Raw genomic sequence first — 18,326 nt, forward strand, 5'->3', positions numbered from 1 at the left:
CAATGAAATGCTGACCCAGCATAAAACATGATCTAAAGGCTAGCAACACTTAATGGTACTGAAGCCTACATTGAAGCACATTACTTGCACAGGCTGTAGAGCAGGAGGCCTTATCTACCCCACACCTGCCCAATACTTACACCCTCTCCACACTGATGCCAAGTTCATTAGCTGCCAGCACCGTAAAGTACTCATAGCTGTCCAGAACAGATTTGTCATGGCTTTTTGCTAACACTTCTATCTTCTTATACAGGATGTCTGCTTCATCAGTGGTGCTTATCTGTACATAGAAAAAATAAACGATTCTAAAACAAGTTTATGGTGTCCAGTTGTCTTCACTTGCCAGCAGTATAAGGTAAAGGAGAACTCAGCAGTATTGTCTACATCTAAGCTGAGTACATATATCCCGCGTGTCATTTATGTTATAACATTCTGTTTATGGTATCCGTGTGTGGAGGAACTCTACATACTGGAAAGGGCACAAACAGCACTCCCCAGTAATCTTAAAAGGAACACTGTATTGAAAGTTAAACATTAGACTCTGAGATGCATACAACAATGAAAGCCTACCTGCTCAGTCCTGCAGCTTTTTATTCAGCCATTAGTGAGGTGATCTGGAAACATCTTTGCTTGTCTGTGTGCAATGCAGGAGAGGTATCCCTAAATACACCCATTGCAGGTTCCTTGCATACAGAAAGCCCGATTTGCAAAGTTGCTTATAGACATAAAGCAGATACAACCTGCTTTGGAGATTTGTATCTGGCTGGTGACAACACAGATTCAGGAAGCAGACCCACCCAAAACTGTCTGCAAATGATTGCCGTATAGTAAACAGAAACCTGCACCAACATATATGAAGGCTGGCACAGTTGATCTTATGAAAATGCTGGTTACCTGGCTGTCTTTGGCTTCAATACTTTGAGTCACGGACTCTAAAACAGCAAGTCACGTCAAACCTTCTGCTCTGTATATTTGTTCTAGAACTAGAAGGTGGTAATCAGTGACAGTCTACATACAGTATTCCAATACAGGTTTACTTTAAAAGTGGCACTAAATCCAATAATGACCCAAGACAGTAGTTCCTCTGCACACAGCACAGGGTGGGGGTCTGTGTTCATTAGGTGCTACTGACTGGATGCTTGGACAAAGGCAGCCAACCAGTAACACTTCCTGCACAGTTCTCACCCCGTGGCGCAGTGCTGGTTTTGAAGCAGGGTTTTTTTAAAAAAGAAATTAGAAAGGTAATGGAAGATAGGGGAAGAACTTTAAATTGAGTTTTACCTGTAAAACAACAATTTGCAAGCAGGAAGTTTGTTTGTTTTAAATTGCAGAAGGTATACTGGCAGGCAGGCAGCACACTCACCATTGCAGAACTGGAAGAAGGAGGTTGTGTCATAAGGACTGGGGAATATGTCCTCCATGCTGGCCAATCTGGAAATTCTCCCTGTGTTCAGCAGCCCCCTCCTAGCTCCGGCCTGCAGACTACCGAGGGACTGCTGCCCAATTCTCTTGATCAACAGCTTCCCTCTTCCGGGAGACACCCCACCATACACAAATGATTAACCCTTCCCCAACACTCAAACTCTACACTGCTGTCTGCACACTAACTCCACCTCCTACCCACCCCAGGGCTGACATCATGAGGTCCTGTATGATGCTGCACTGGGGCCAGTCCCGGTATGTAGGATTGCCTGTACCCCCCATCAGCAGTCCTGTCTTCCAGGTTCCGGGATGAATTTTGCAGGAATTACTTCAGCCTGGACCAACCAATCAAGAGGTGAAATATGCCGAACTCAGGAGAAAACTGGGTGAAGATGTTGGTTAGGGAGAGGAAGCTTGTGGAGATTGTATTGCTGGTAAAGAAAGCAGAACTATACTGATCGAAGTGCATTTAGGCAAATCTTAGGTAAACTGAGAGAACTTTTTGTCTAGCACAACTGTAGGAGTTTGGTGGATAGCATTAAAGGTTCTCTGTCTGCTTTCAGTAAGTATCTTGGGATTATTCTTTAACCCCTTTATGACTTCATAAGTCCCAATGTAAATTGCCCCTTGCCATGAGAATATGAATTAACCTTGCAGCACAGAACTAGAAATGTACAACTGTGCGTGTTCAGAGTTCTCAGACCTGCTGTCAATCAGAAAAATTAGACATATTCATAAGTTAACTGATGCACACTTAGGGTGCCCACACACCTTACGATAATCGTACGATAATCGCGGGAAATCCAGCGATCGTACGATTATTGTAAGGTGTGTGGAAGCCGTGCGACCTCTACTACATGTTTGAAAACCCGCCGAGCATCGTACGATGTTCGGCGGGTGTGTAGCATGTTCGTAAGATAAAAGCCCGTTCGGCATTGCGGTCATCGGAAGCCCGCCCCTCAGGGGGGCGTGGCTTGCAATCATCGCAAGTACAATCTGCCTGTCCAAGATAGGCAGATCGTTCGCTTTTTTTAATTACCTTACAACCATCGCAAGACAAAAGTCTTGCAATGGTTGTAAGGTGTGTGCCTAGCATTACACTGCTAAACTTTGATCTGGGCATCGAAACGTAAAAAAAACATGGTCACGAAAGGGTTCAACTAAACCTGTAAAAGACAAATATGGGAAACTTCTTGAATATTCTAGCTGCTTCCGTCTTCAGTAATGTCTACGTCTCTGACCAGGAACAAGCACGCAGCAAGCAAAAATCCCAAAGTCTGTACTACTGGTATGCATATTTGTTTCAGGTCAGTGACCCTAAAAGTAAAAATAGGCTACCTGCAATTTTAACTGAATTCAGGCTGCATATATTTTCAGTACATGTTTTCCTTAAAGCAGAATGGACACAGACAACAGATGTCATCTAGTTTGCATAGAAAGACTGAAGTAGGTTATACACTGTGCAAATTTCATCAAGAACCATCTGAAATGCCCGCCAGCACCCTTCCGTCCAGCATCCCTAGATTAGCTGATCAAAGGAGCAGGTTGGAAAAAGTTTGGCCGAATGGAGCTTGCAGCTAATCACCCCATTGGTGTGAATAGGCCCGTATAAAATTTACATACTAATGCTGGCTATCGATGCAAATGTTTTACAATTAAAATTGCAAACAGAACATAAAACATACTTTTGGTTAAAAAAAAGAAATGCTAGTGTACCATAAAAGTTTTACATATAGCAGACTCAGTGGAAACAGCTTGGTGACTGGCTCATCAGACTACCCCACATACACAGCATGCTGCTTCAATCATTATAGTCTGTGAAAAATGTGAAATCTGCGCTTATGGAAGGGTTAAGTGTTAAAGCTGCTGCGCTATAGTTTTTAACGACAATGAAATAATGAGTGTGCAGCGCTGCACACTCATTATTTCATAATCGTTATAGTTTGCCTGTTATAGTCTGCCTGTTATAGTCTGCCTGTTATAGTCTGCCTGTTATAGTCTGCCTGTTATAGTCTGCCTGTTTGCAGTATTCAAGGGCTCTCAAATCAATGCATTTCAGTGCACATTTCTGGCACCCTCTAATCCCACTGCAGCCATGCCTAGACATACTAAAGTATAAACTGGGTGATGCACAATACAAAATGACACTGTTAAAATAAAACTGCCATTCCATTTATCCTAAAGCCAGCTATAATTTTCGCTAAGTGCCACAAAAAGAGGCCGCAGTATGTTTCCTAATACTATTTCTTAAAGCTAGACTCCCTGTTCCTTTAACTAGCGCATTGTCCTAGAAGTTTGCAGAAAGCTTGAGATCCATTAACAGCAAGACTTTTGCCATCCCCAGGTTTTTGCCACTACATCTTTAGAAGGAAACGTTAAAGCCTACAGAAATGCCAGGGTTTCCATTACAACATGATCAGGTGCTTGCTGCGTACTCTGTAGCTACAGTACAGAAACATCTGTAAAAAATAAGTCAAGGCAACTGGATTAGCTGTATTTTTCAAGAAAAATACAGCTAGTCCAGTTGCCTTGACTTATTTTTTTACAGATATACCATGACCTTGATGAATGAGAACCTTCACAGACAGATGCATTTGCTCTGATGTAAGAAATCTTGACCTTTTTTCCCCACGAGAAGTTATTAAATACAAACATGTGAATGGAACCTAAATCAAAACCCACATGTTAAAGTTGTCTCCCCCCGCAAATAAGTATAGCAAAGTCTGGGTAGGAGCTCAGGACAATATATTTATAATAAGATGTGATTTGATCACTAATGGCTCATTCACATGGATGCAGAGGTCTATACATTGTAAATAAACTGCCTGGATCTCTGCACACAGCAGCCACATGTGTTGCATGCATCCTGCCTGCACAAATCAATGACAGGCTGCAACTGTATGCGGGTATATTTACATGACACTGCCCATGGACATGGCCCATGCCCGTCTGTGTCCATGGACATATATCTCTAGCTGTACACAAGTACCGGTACATGCTCGGAGCAGGCGTCTACCAACATACATCATGTCCTTGGTTTGTACCGACAGGCTGAATGCAACATCTGTAGTTCCGGGACGCAGAGATCATGCAGTTTTTCACTATGTACGGAACTCTGCAGCCGCGTGCAAGAGCCTTTTTTTGGGGGGCTTCTTGAGTAAGGAATTAGGGAACGCACAGAGTGTGTGCATGACTACTGAGCCTGACATTAGCCCTAAAGGACTCCAGGCAGATTACAAATTAACCCTTGCAGTGGGGCTATCCTTCCACTGCAAGGGTTGAGTTCTCGTTTTGGTTCAGGGCCTAAAATAGAAAAGATAAGCTCACCCGATCCTCGGGCCCATCTGGTGAGACTGGTCCCCAGTGGTCTAAGTCTCGCTGATGTCCTCACGTTTAAGTCAAGTGCATTCAGTTGCATTGGACGTGAGGATGCCGAGGGACATATCACTCACATGGAGCGGAGGGGGAGAGAGGTGAGCGGTCACCTCGCCAGGATCAAGGATCGGATGAGTAGATCTTTTTTTATTTTAGACCCTGGACAAAAATGAGCATTTTGCCTTTGCAGGGTAGGGGTAGCTCCAATGCAAGGGTTAATTTGTCTGGAGATCTTCTTTTAGACTATGGAGCCTGACATGAGCCCGACGAACGCTCTACAAAACGCTCAAAAATATAAATCCCATTGTATTCAATGGTCTCGTTCCCACCTTGGCGTATTTCCGCCCGTCCCTAACGCGCTAGAAAACGGCCCACGCCTGAAAAGGTACAGGTACTACTTTGGGCCATTTTGTTGCGCGTTTCCATTGGGATACAGCCAAGCAGCCTTCGAAAAAACGCGCGACGGCCGTGCAACTTTTTTACCGCGAATCGCGGTAAAAAACGCGCGACAGACGCGCATATGCAATACGCCTAGGTGTGAACGAGACCTAAGACTACACAGCGTGATATCGGAAACCAGTGCAGCAGAAGTGCTCATTGCATGCAAAGATGTTCTGACAAAATGCCTATCTCCCTGTTCTATGAACAAACCTTTCATTGCACATGCCCTGCCCCTGTACAGTGATGTCCCACAGCTAAGAAAATCTCTTGTTTCACATTAGCCGTGTATTGTCCACCGCAAGGGAATGGCGCTTACCAGCTTCTGGACTCTGGACGGTATGTCAGTTGTTTGGGGGACAGCCGGCTGCACACTTACAGCAGTGCTCGTATTCCTGTTTACAAAGAGAAGAGTCAGCTGGAAACACATTGCAGAGAAGATGACACCACACAACATAATTTTTCATCCTGCTGGCTACATTTCTAGGCATCAGTTTTGGATGGCCTGACTAACCTACTTGTACTGTGAAGAGACTTATCTGCATTCCTCTATATGAATAAAAAGAACATCTGAACTCTGGCATAAGCAAATATTGTCTACACACAAGAGCCGTGTGTATTCTTACTTGGATCTTGGTGTGATTTGTGGCTCTGTGCAGGAACTTCCTGTAATAAAGACTGGTCACTGCTACTCTCCTTGTGCACGTTGACTGGTCTTGTCTCCGCCCCCTCCTTTAGTTTTCTGCAGGCAGCCTGTAGTGGGTGGAGCCTGCTGGGTCCCTCCCACAGCTCTGCTCTCTGCACAGTCTATGTACAGCATGGGGATGATGTTGCCACTACTTTCCCAAGGAAATAACTGGGTTTGCAAAGGCAATTGGTGCACACAAAGTGAATGTATAACCTTTGTGGTAATTGCGGAATGTATTAAATGAAACCTTTTGGGCCCGGAGTTCAGCTTTAAGGGACCCAAAATAGGAAATCCATTTCAAGGAGACAGAATACATTCAATTAGGAAATGATTATTACTTGAGACTCAGCGCCTCATAAAATAGAACTCCACCAGCTTTGTTTACAGCAACAATGTAGCAGTCTATTCAGTTAGGCTGACTGCACTGACCCATAACAAACATACTTTCATGTCTTCAGGTTCCTAAGAATGCGTGTTCCTACAACTTCCATTTACGTAGTCTGGTTAAACTGACAATTTAGAATACTTACGCAACATGTCGATATGTCTGTGTAATGGCACATGCACAAGGCGATGGTCTTGTTCTGAGCACCTGCAACACAAGTGCACAATAAGGAATGCTTTATATTTTCACATCTCTGGTGCAGTGAAGTGCTTGAGAAACCCCATAAAAAAATATGATGAGATCTGTGCCATTATAGTTAATGCCATTGTTCCATACACATACCTCCACTTTAGTTTTTGGCAGCAGTAGATGAAAGGAACTTGGTTGAATAATACAATAGGAGCGAGTTATTGAAGCTAAAATAAAAGTTTGGCCATAGTTCCCTTTTAAGAAAAGCCCCACTGTGTCACTCTTACTGTCTGAGAGCCGTATGCCTGGAAGTCCGGTGACCTCTCAATAGTGCAGCTGTTATGCAGAGCAATACTGGTCACCGATCACTCTGATTATGTAGCGCCTGCCTTAAACCTGCTAAGACACTATCAGCTGCCTCTTCTACATGATCTGACCTGGTTTTTTTAAAAGGTATTTTACAGTTTAAACAACAAACACATACTGATAGCTTTCAGCTTTAAAGCAACACTCACACAGAAGAGTCTAAGAATTCTTTATTTTTCTTATAAGAATTCACACCAGCACAGTCCATTGTGGTGCCTTGTTGTGCATTGTGTTAGGCCAGAACCATTCATGTGAATGGGCTGCCTAATGCATGTCAACAGAACAACAATTGTGCATGCAGCATTTTCAAGAGGGCACTGCACTTGCACTATAGTTCATTGTTGCACACTGCGCTGGAAAAGTGAGGTGCCATTTAGAATAAATGGACTGGATTGTGGTAACATCTGGTACCTCATCACACTGATATAAATGGGTTCTTATTGGCAGTGCCCTGCAATAGAATAAGTATTATACTCACCTCTCCAGGGGCCCATTTCTCCTCTGTCTGCTCTGCAGTCTCCCTCAGATGAATCTAATAGAGCAGACACAGTAGACACTGGCCGCGGACGAGGGGACTATAATACCTCTTCGATTGCAGGGAGCTGTCATCTGGGTTCCTAGAGCGAGACTGACACAGATGGTGACCGGTCACTCTAGTCCTCCAGTACACAGGTAATGGTGCTCGGTATATCTGACTGTCTGTGGCTGCATAGGCCATAGAGGACATTTGCAGGGACAGAGCTCGGGGATAGCAGGGTACAGGCACACGTGGTTTAGACTCTGTGGAGAGGGGGCTTTGGGCTGCTTATACAAACATACATAGAATCATCGCTCTGCGTTGTGCTCGGCGCCTCCATTACCTGACAGCGGGCCACATCCCGGACACTGCGGCTCAGAAGGGCAAATCCCCTACAAGCGTTCATTTTCCCCTCTGTGTGGCTCAGTACTAACTTCCGTCGCGCATCATGACGACATCACCACGGAGCTGTCAAACTTCTGGCGTCCACGGTGGCGCAGGATATTGACGTTCGATAGCCCAGAGGCGACTGATGTCAAAACACGAGGGCGGCCATTTTTGTTTTGGATCAAAGGCTAGGTTTAGCTAAGTTTACTTTATAGTTTGGGATGGAGTGTAAAAGGATTAGAACAACGAGCGGGTTGTATTGTATGTGTCGTCTCTGCAGAATGTCTCTCTCTCTCTTCTTTTCCTGGTGACTTTTGTTACAAGTAAAGCAAGTGAAGTGATATCTACTGTAAAGTCTGCATTATCCGGCATTCAAGCAACCAGCACTCTCAAGCAAACTGGGGAAAAAAATCAGACATAATATTTCCTCGATTTTTTTTTTTTCTGATAGCCATGTGAACACTAAAACATTTGGTTAGCAACTACATTTATTTAGTTGCTAATGAAATTCTCTGCTGGCTGGCGGCTAGATTCCACAGTCCGCAGCCGAATGTAAACAATGGGGCGCAATACCTAGACTGCTTTTGGCTATTTCCATTTGCAATAGCCAATAGCAGGCTGACTATTGCACCCGCCCACTGAGCAGAGGAGCGGTTCTCTCTCAGGTCCACTCCTTTGCTCAGTGGGCGGGTGAAATAGCCTGCTATTGGCTATTGCAATTTAAAATAGCCAATAGCAGTCTGACTATTGCTCCCGCCCACTGCCCGCTGCTTCCATTCACCTGTCGGCTGCGGAATCTAGCCGGCAGTTGAATGGGGCAGCGGAGTTGCTTTAGAGATATTAACTCTCAAGCAACCAGAAACAACAGTTATCCGGCATCTAGCGATCCCCATGGGATCTGGGAGTTTGCTGTATTTTGGTTGTCACAAGAACTGGGATAGAGGCGGAATCTTTCAATGGGAACACCTGTTCCTGTAACAACTGTCTTGGAGGGAATCTCTAATCATTTTGCATATATTTCCTGTCACTTCCTGTTGTGTTTCCAGGATAGAAAGGCAAATAAAAGAACATGCTATTAGTTTAAAGCCTCATTCACATGAGAAAAGGCCCGGCACGTACAGCTCTGTGCTGCGTGCACGGCGGTATCGGGCAGTTCCCGGGAAGGACAGGTGCTGCGTGTGATTAGTATGCAGCCTCTGTCCTCTATGGCGCCCTACGCTCACCTTAAGTGCAGGTCCGTGCGGGTGTCCCGGCTCAGACGCAGACAGGATCCATTCTGTCAGTGTACGAGTACGGACACCCGCCACGGACGTGCAGGGTGGGTGAGTGTAGGGGGGCGTATGGCCGCATATTCCCATAGAGAAGGACACCTGTCCTTCCCGCGAGCGGCCTGATACGGCCGTGCACGCAGCACAGAGCTGTACGTGCACGCAGCACAGAGCTGTACGTGCCGGCTTTTTCTCGTGTGAATGAGGCCTAACCCTTACGCATTCTATAAATAATTGGCTTTAGATATACTTGAGTTGTATCAAATTGAGAAGGCAGCTGCGGTGATCACATATATGATAGTATTAGCCTAAGTTCCTATCCCACAGCCCACGTGCGGCCCTTTGGTACTTATCATGTGGCCTTTGGGCTCCAGCAGCCAGTAGCGGGTACATTGATTTGTAAAGGGACTGTGATGACAGTGATGCCTAGCAGTCTAATTTAACAATTCCCAATCTTTAATGGTTTTCTGCAGCATCCATCCATCCTCCCACCACACCTGTAGCATGTCCTCGGTGTCTGACCATCTCAGATAATCCTCTGTAGTATTGGGCATTATATGCAACCACCTGGGGATGCCAGGGGTCATGGCAAATGTATCTGTATCTAGTTAGTTGACCACCACTGGGGTCTGTTTATCAAAGTTTTCACCTGGGAGTCACACAACTTTCCCCCAAGATTCAACCAAAGAAGATTCTGTTAGAATATAGTGAATATTGAGTGAAAGGTCTGTGAATCTTGGGTGAAAACATTCATAAATAGACCCCTGACCCCTGTCATAACTGGGAAGGTTATAACACGATTAGCCTGAGATTCTACAAATAAAAAAATCAAATTTTTTTTTTGCCTTGGAAAGTACCTCCAGAAAGTGTCACTTCCCTAGCACAGCCCCCTTCCTCTTTTTACGTCATAGAACTCTGCTGTTATGAGGGTGTCTACAGCCAGGCAGCTGGTATTTTCAGAAAGTGGTCAGCAGTGGCAGCAGCCTTCGTATATCCCTGCTCTGAAAATCAAAAATATTTGTGGCCATTGTCTGTCTGAAATAATGCCTTCTAACTAATTTCTTCATTCAAATCTGCCTGGTCTCCCCCCATTAGACCAAGCCTAGTAAAAGTGATTTTATACCATGCACGGAGTCAGTAAAATATTTAAAATGCTGGCAGTGATGGTTGGTATTACAGCATACGGGCCTTCCTGACCATCTCGTCCTAAATTGTATTGTAACTGATATTTTATATTATAACTCTGAATAATAATAATAATATTTGGATCAGTAAGTCACCCATCTGGCTTGTTTTTTTTCCATCTTTGCAGAGAAGTTTTTTTACTCCTGAGATTATTCACTTTCTATATTTTGTACTTTAGTGTTTGCTGTGCCATTACCGCCACCTGGAGGCCAAAGTGGGAATTGCAGCAGCTAAGCATTACATCAAAGGAAGGAAACATCCTGCGCTATCCTGGAAATCAGGGCTTATTGCAGGCAGAGGCAAACAAGGCCGTCGCATAGAGCGCCACCAGCTGGAGAGAGTGGTAGAGTGCAGTGAGAAAGCAGAAATCTTACATTTACAGCCCATTTCCAGCCAAAACGTTTTTTGGACAGTGCAGAGATGGAGTGGGGTGAAGGTGGTTGAGTGTTTAGATCAGGGTTCCATTGCAATCTGTGTCCCTGTTGCAAAGGTTTTTCCCTTGCATCTTGCCAGGATAAAAAGTGATAGGAAGCTTGTTCAACAGAGTCACCAAAAACCAATGTATTTTTCCTTACGCCAATATGGCGGCATACATGTGGTAGTATGCTGCAATAGCTTGGCACCAGGAAAGGAAAATTGCAGTTAAGTGTGACACAGTTTTCTGTTTTTCTGCCTACTCTTCATGACAGCACAGTACGGGTCAGCATTGTCCCCTTCACCAAAGTATGCGGTCAAAAGGATTAGCCAGGAATGGAAAATGACAGTAAGTATTGAAAACAATTTTCCATAATTTAATAGGATAGTACCATCCTGTCCCAGTGTCAACTTCTACTCCATTACTTGTAAGGTTGTACAGGGAGTGGAAGAATATCTCCCCAATGGGGTCATAGACAAAAATAAAATCCATACGTATATTGTAGCTCTTCCCCTCTCCAGCCAGAGCTATAGCCCTATGGGAGGACACGCTGTACACTGTCCTCCGCGCGGGTACAGGTGTCTGCACTTGGACGCAGACAGGATGGGTCCTGTCTGCATCCATGTGTGGACACCTGTACCCGCACTGATGTGCAGTTCGGGTTTCCGCATTACAACCGTACAGCCGTGTCCTCCCATAGGGAAGAACAGGCTGCTGCGCGCAATCAGACGCAGCATCTGTCTCTCCCGGGATCGGCTGTTTACAGGCGTGCACACAGCACGGACGTGTACGCCCAGTGTGAATGAGGCCTAAAGCTTGCTATACACATGGACGTTTCCACCACTTTCCATCCATCAGGAATTGTGCATACAATCGCAAAGTAAACACCTAATACAAAGCAGTCTACCCACCAGCAGTTTGACTGAATAGCAGAATTTGCACTCAGTGGGGGACATGTGTCAATTCTGTTACACAGTGAGACAATGCTAAACAGGAGCAGTGAGACTGATTATGCAACAGATTTATTTTAAGGTTCCAGCTTGAGTCATTCATTCCTCCCACTTCAAAGTAGCCCTGCGACAGAATCAAACCTGACCACTTCTTAATTGAGTGTCTGTTTAGAGCAGGGGTAGACAACCTTGCCACTCCATCTAAAATAAAACTACAAATTACATCATGGATCTGCTTCCAGGAGACATGCCTGTGGCTGTGAGAGTCTTGCAGTGCATTATGGGACTTGCAGTCCCACAAAAGCTGCAGTGCCTAGGTTGCCTACCTTTGGGTTAGAGTAAAAATTTGACTCATCTTCAGTAATAAATCTGTCTCAGAACTTTGCAAACTTATCACACTTGGCTGCAGAGGAATACCGGAGCCAATACACTGTAAACCTGACGCAGAGACTTTGCTAAGTGAGAGGCAGCCTGATGTGTGTCTAACTGTGTTGGTAATTTGCTCGATAAATGTCCCACAGTGAATTGTTGTATAAGCAAGAGGCAGGGCTATCCCTATAGTGGGGCAGCCTATGGCGGTTTCCCTCAGACAGCATCTCATCGGGTCACATGTGCCTTCCGCCTCCTTTCCGGCCAGAGCGTCCCAGGTTGGCACTCTGGACAGCTTCCTGCGCAGCTCCTGGCAACCAGTCACGTCAGTGAGCTGGGCGGGATGACAGACGGAAGTACCATGCAACCGCCCCAAGTAATGTGCATCAAAAAACATTGCCCTCCCGGTAACGTGTGGAACCTACACCCCCTAGTAACATGCACTGTTGCTGTTGCAGAATTACCCTCACTTCCTGTCTGGTAGTAAAAACCCATCAAGAGCTGTAAGCCTTCCTCACTCTATCCAAAACTAATTACAAACAGTTTTGGCTTGAAACACTCTAATTGAAATGGAGAAAAGTGAGGTCACCAATCAAACCGTGCTGGCTTTGCCAAGCTCATAAGACTGGCTGAACAGAATCAGCCATCTTTTGGCGGGAAATACATTCCACATATACTGTATGTATGTCAGTCATGCAGACATCCCAACCTGAAAAACCCATTTCAGGGAGGAGAACTTCAGGTCCTCCCATTCTGATTGACAGCACCAGTGGGTGGGGGCAATAGCCTGCCTGCTATTTCCTATTGCAATTTGAAAAGGCCAATAGCAGCCTAGCTATTCATTCCCCTGCTATCTGTTGTTTTATTTTGTTTTTGTTCTGAAGGAGGCCGCTGTCAGAATACAAAAAAACCCAAAACAGATAGAAGGGGATCCCGGAAAGGTTTACTCTGCTAGATAGAACGGAGCAAACCTTTCCGGGATAAAATGTTTCTCTCGTGGGCGTCAGGGAGCTGTTATCGTATAGCGCGAGACTCCTGGAACATTTGGGAGAGTTGGGATGTCTGGTCATGTATTTGCCGGGTTGCCTGGGCTTTAGTTTTAGGCAACTTGATGCACAAATCCAATATTCATTTGCTACATTTTCTTATCCTCTACCAGCTTATCCAGGTCTTTCCTATTGCCTTCTCCATAGCAAGACTGGGCAATTCATTCTCGTTCTCTCAATTTTAAGTTGCAGCAGTGCTAAGGGTTCTCCTAGACCAGGGGTGGGCAATTAATTTTCTCAAGGGGCCACATGAGAAACTGGGACTGCTGTGGGTCAAACCAATAGGTTGAACTACTAGCTTTTTCAGCTCACACTGCAAGGGTTAACTGCTTGCTTCTGTCTAGGTTCAAAAATAAAAGAGTTAAGCTGCCCATGCACCTCACGAATATCGGCCGCTTTTCGTATACGATCGCGTTTTCGTCCGATATTCGTAAGGTTGATGGGCAGTGTACAACCGCAAATACTGTACAATTGATCGACTTTTGACTAACCAGCAGGTTAGAAAACTTCAGTCGATCGTACGATTTTCGCAAGGTTGGTGGCGTTTCCGTACGTCAAAATTCCTACGATTTACACTGCTCATGCGTAGACGAAAATACGTGCGGTCGATTACCGCAATTCGTCCAGTCGCTTTCTTTTAATCACTGCTAATTGCGATAATCTGGGCAAGATGGGGCTGCGAAAATCGTACGACGGTTCGATCATCGGACGAAAGGCTTCGTCCGATGATCGCAAGATGTATGGGCAGCTTTGTACCCATCCGATCCTCCGAGTCAGCTTTGTTCTTGGACCGGTCCCTTCCACCTCCCTCCTCCTCCACTGCAGCGATCTAAGGTCCCCGAGTCACCACATTTCATTACACAGTGTATAGAATGTCAGGGCAACGAGGGACATGCCATCGCTGCAGAAGAGGAGGAAACAGGTGGAAAGGATGGTCTAAGAGCCAGCCGGCTCAAAGGATCAGGTGAGTATAACTTTGCTATTTTTGAACCTGGACACAAACAAGCAGTTAACCCTTACAGTCTGGGGGTAGCCCCACTGCAAGGGTTAAGAAAAACTTTACCCGGCGTTCTGCTTTAACACTATAAGAGGGGTGTATAAAACAAACACACCCAAAAGTGTTTAAAGGAGAACTATGAGGTGAGTGCTTTTCACTCACCTCATAGTTCTAGCCGACCTGTGACAATGAGACTGTCACAGGTCGGCTCAGTAGATATCTTATAACAAGTATGTTTCATATATGATATATACGATAAAAGATGGAAGATGATTCAGTTAGACATTACCATACGAGAACATCGATGAATGAAATGTGCGGTAATGGCGAATCCCCAGTTGCAGGAGCTGTTTCCTGTGACTGGCGCACAGTTGTTGCTCACATGGTAAAATCTACAGAGAGCGGGAAGCGCTTGGGTCCTGCGTCTGTTATACATTTGATCTTTATCTAGATTTTTATTATAAGTAAACATCAAACTTATTATTTTCTCATAAAAGTTAACCTGTGAGTGAACCCTCATCGGAGTCATTTTATCTTCCAATAGGGATGTGAGAGAAAATGTTTGTGATGTGAGGAGGCGGCCTGATCCTAAAGAACACAAGGAAAAGTTTCTGTCTAAGCTACGGTTCTATTAAGTGACTCCAGAGGCATCAAATCCAACGAGTTCTTCTCAAATATTCTGAACCACTTTAGTATCTGAGCCGATTTGAATTTTTGCACACACATGCTAAAATCTGAATTTTTGGATAGAAAAGACCTTACGCCCTGGCTCACACCTAGGCGGCACCGTTTTTGCACGTTTGTATGCGCGTTATTAGCATGCGGGTAGTTGCGCGTTGTACACATTTGTATGCACGTTCATGAAGACGCGCTTTTTTTGATTGGCAGCTCATAAACCATTGTGGGCAATGGAAGGACGCATGTATAAACGCGCAAAAACGCTCACAAAAATGTGCAACATGCTTCTGTTGTTTGTTTTGGGGCATTTCCAATGAAGTCCATGGGGAGGAAAAGCGCTTTTGACTGCCCGAAGAAGGTCCTGTATCTTTTCAGGCTTCTGGCGTTTTCCTGGTGTGAACCAGGGCCATTGAAAATCATGGAATTTCTTGTGTTGGGCAGTTAAAAGCGCTTTTTCGAACTGCACAAAAACTTCTAGGTGTGAACCAGGGCTAAACCTAAAACAATTATATATTTTCTGAAAGCAGAGGCCCTGGAGAATTAAAAAAAAATGATAGCTACATTTTTTTAATGTTAAATTATTATTATTACTGCACGGAGTTCCCCTTCAAAACATCTACAGTTTCCCTTTTAGAAACAAAAATTGGATGTTATGTGTTTAACTTCATTGGAATGAAAGTCTGTAGAATGTAAATCATCTTTCATTCCATGGATCCCTTAGAATGTGGGATACATGATAACTCCCACACTTTTTGAAGTGATGCCATTTCATGAGTGCTGCAAACCTTCCAGTGTCAAAGGCTCTGGCAAATCCTATTAGTTTAATAGCGTAATGGGCTGTAATGCAAATGACTAATGAGACTGATTATCCTGTCACTAAACTATCCATTACTAGATTGCTTGTTTGGGTGCTGACAGGTTGAAGGTGGGAACAGTCAGTTGGCTGTGGCCTCATACTGTGCAGAAATAAGATAACCATTTGGAGCTGGCACGGCACAGACATTTGTGGCTGACTGTTTCAGTATATCGCTCTGGAAAACAACTTCTAGACTGGAAAGGTTTCCATCATTGTGAGGACTGGGTGCGAGTAACACAACGCAGACCGTGTGCACATACCGCTCACCTGTTTCCCTTTATGAAAAACAGACCTCTTTGTGAAGATGGGGTTGTCATGCCAAATAAAATTCAAAGGGAACAACTAGTATAACTTCAAAGCTGGACTCCAGACAGATATAAAAGATCAAAATGATTGCGACTCAGTATTCATTAATACATCATTACATGTTTTTTTTTTTTTTTTAATGCAGGTACAGCGTGTCCCTTAATTTGACCTGGTATTAGTCTTTCACAATTCCCTGGACTGTAGAGCTCAGACCGGGAGAGGGAAAAGGCAGCACAAGGAGCCAATCATTTCCTGTGCTGACATGGAGCATGCTGATGGGAGGAGACAGCAGGCTGACAGACAAATGGGCTCATCACAATGCTGCTTCTGCTTTCCCTGTTCAGTCACAGACTGGGTGCAGGTCTGTGATGGCACTGGTTAGGAAGTAAGTGATTTGAATAAAGCTGGCTGATGAGGACATCTTGTGGCAAAAAAGAAGTACTGCAGGGTACAGCTCTGGATTGAAGGTGGGTATAGCAGCAAAAACTGCTTTGTTTTATCTCTTTATGGATTATTTTTATTTTTGTCTGGTGTTCTGCTGTAATGTTTCACAAAACCTGTTGCATAAAGTGACTGTGTCACACACAGAGCGGGTCATGGGTTGAGCAGCACAAAACAAAGTAGAAATTGTTTTTTAAACTAAACATGCATTGGCAAGTATGGTGGCTGCTGATATTGATAGCCTCTCCTTCTGAAAATAATAGTTTCCCAGCTGTTAAGCTGATCCATAGAATCTTTCTTAGTTGCTGAGCTGGAACAATGGTGCAAATCAGGAGTTTAGACCTTTACTTTGTGATATGCATGCATCAGTATCTCATAAAGTACATCCAGGCAACTAGCATTTTCAGAAGAAGGTCCATAACGGCAGCAACCATATGTTTCTCTTAGTACAGGCTTCCTTTAAAAGAGAACTATGGCCAAACCTTTTTTGCCCAAAATTTGCCTCAGGGTCACGGGAGAACATATACTGTGTACGTACTGCTGTGATCCAAAACTCAGGAAATAGCAGGGTATTGCCCACTATATGCTGGCAGTGCAATATTGTCGGGATCCACCCCTCTGCCTGATTGACAGCTGACTCTGCCTCTCTGGAGGAGAGGGAGAACAAGGGAGTTACATTTTCCAGCCCGTCCAATCAAGTGGCCAAAGACTCGAAACGAGGGATGCACTGATACCGTTTTTTCGGTATCGAGTACAAGTACATATATTTTTTTCCGGTACTTGCCAATACCGAGTACCAATACCGGTGCTGTGTGCCGCTATTATCAGGAAGTCGGGCAGTGTGGATCATGACTTACCAATCTGCTTCCCGATTGCCTGGGAAGCCGGTGTTCTATCGAACAACGGCTTCACTTCCTGAGGCTTCCCGACCAATCAGAAAGCCGGGCGGTGGGTCATGAGGTGCCGTCCAGCTTCCTGATTAGTCAGGAGGCCAGGCTGCCTAGCAACAAGTGAAGTCGGCTTCCTAGCCAATCAGGAAGCTGGGCGGCACGTCATGACCCGCCTTACAGCTTCCTGATTGGCTAGGAAGCCGGCTTCACTTGTTGCTAGGCAGCATGGCTTCCTGGCCAATCAGGAAGGTGGAAGGTGGGTCATGATGTGCCGCCCAGCTTCCTGACTGGTTAGAAAGCCAGACTGCCTACCAACAAGTGAAGCTGGCTCGCTCAAATACTCAGTATTGGCACTGATACTGATACTATTATCGGTTTCGGTGTATCCCTACTTGGAACCCAGAAGAAGAGTGGGATGAAGATGAAAGTGCTGGTGAGGGAAGTGAGCGCAGACATTGCAGCGCTGGAGGGGGATCGCTTTGGCAGGTAAGATGGCCATAATGTGTTAATATGCTGTGCATTAGTAATAAGCCTGGGCTTGAGTTTGCCTAAGCCCGCTCAAATCTGTGACTGCGAGCGGCTCCTCCTGACCCAATTAGTTGCAGAAAAGCGCATTTCCTGCCCCGCAGCTATACATCCCAAAGGGCCTGCAACGTCTGCCCATAATTGGGCTGTGAGTTTTGGGTAGGCTTAGGCAAATTTGAGCAAACTAGGTTCGTACCAAGCCGAGGCACATCTCTACTCTGTATAATATTGCAATATCCTCTAAATCCTCCTCCTACCCTAAACAAGATCCCCTAAATCTTGACTATAACCCTATCCTAGCCCCAAATAAACCCAAATCTATACTTTCCATATCTGATGTAAAAACTAGTAGTGGTGGAAGTGCACAGCACCCCATTGAGATCCAGCGGCACTGAGCTGTCAGTGGCGGAAAAAAACTGGTTCACTTTAAGAAGCTGATGCTGAAAAAGAAAAAAAACAACAGGTAGAATGGGATGACAAAGGCCAAGGTGGATAAACAGCAATGCCAAAGCAATGACTATGAACCTGCAAGAGATCAGAAAAACCACTACAGACAGCTAGGTACAGAGTGCCAAATGAGATCACAAAATATTGGACTCGGTCTATACAACAACACTGTAATGCCTTGGAACA

The 18,326-nt window shown here is 44.9% G+C and overlaps 1 protein-coding gene across 1 annotated transcript in view; it reads right to left on the reverse strand.

Annotated features, from left to right (window-relative positions):
* Positions 1–7,828, reverse strand: part of MRPS10 (mitochondrial ribosomal protein S10) — an 11,921-nt gene extending 4,093 nt beyond the window's left edge. The window contains exons 1-4 of the mRNA XM_018553824.1: positions 7,724–7,828; positions 6,454–6,515; positions 5,555–5,630; positions 141–280 (exon numbers count right to left, since the gene is read on the reverse strand). Coding sequence (XP_018409326.1) covers positions 141–280; positions 5,555–5,630; positions 6,454–6,515; positions 7,724–7,786 — 341 coding nt within the window. The 5' untranslated portion in view covers positions 7,787–7,828. The remainder of the gene's footprint in view (positions 1–140; positions 281–5,554; positions 5,631–6,453; positions 6,516–7,723) is intronic.
* Positions 7,829–18,326: the final 10,498 nt, after the last annotated feature.

This window comes from Nanorana parkeri, unplaced genomic scaffold (genome assembly GCF_000935625.1).
Source record: "Nanorana parkeri isolate BGI_ZX_2015 unplaced genomic scaffold, ASM93562v1 scaffold1, whole genome shotgun sequence".
Taxonomy (NCBI): domain Eukaryota; kingdom Metazoa; phylum Chordata; class Amphibia; order Anura; family Dicroglossidae; genus Nanorana; species Nanorana parkeri.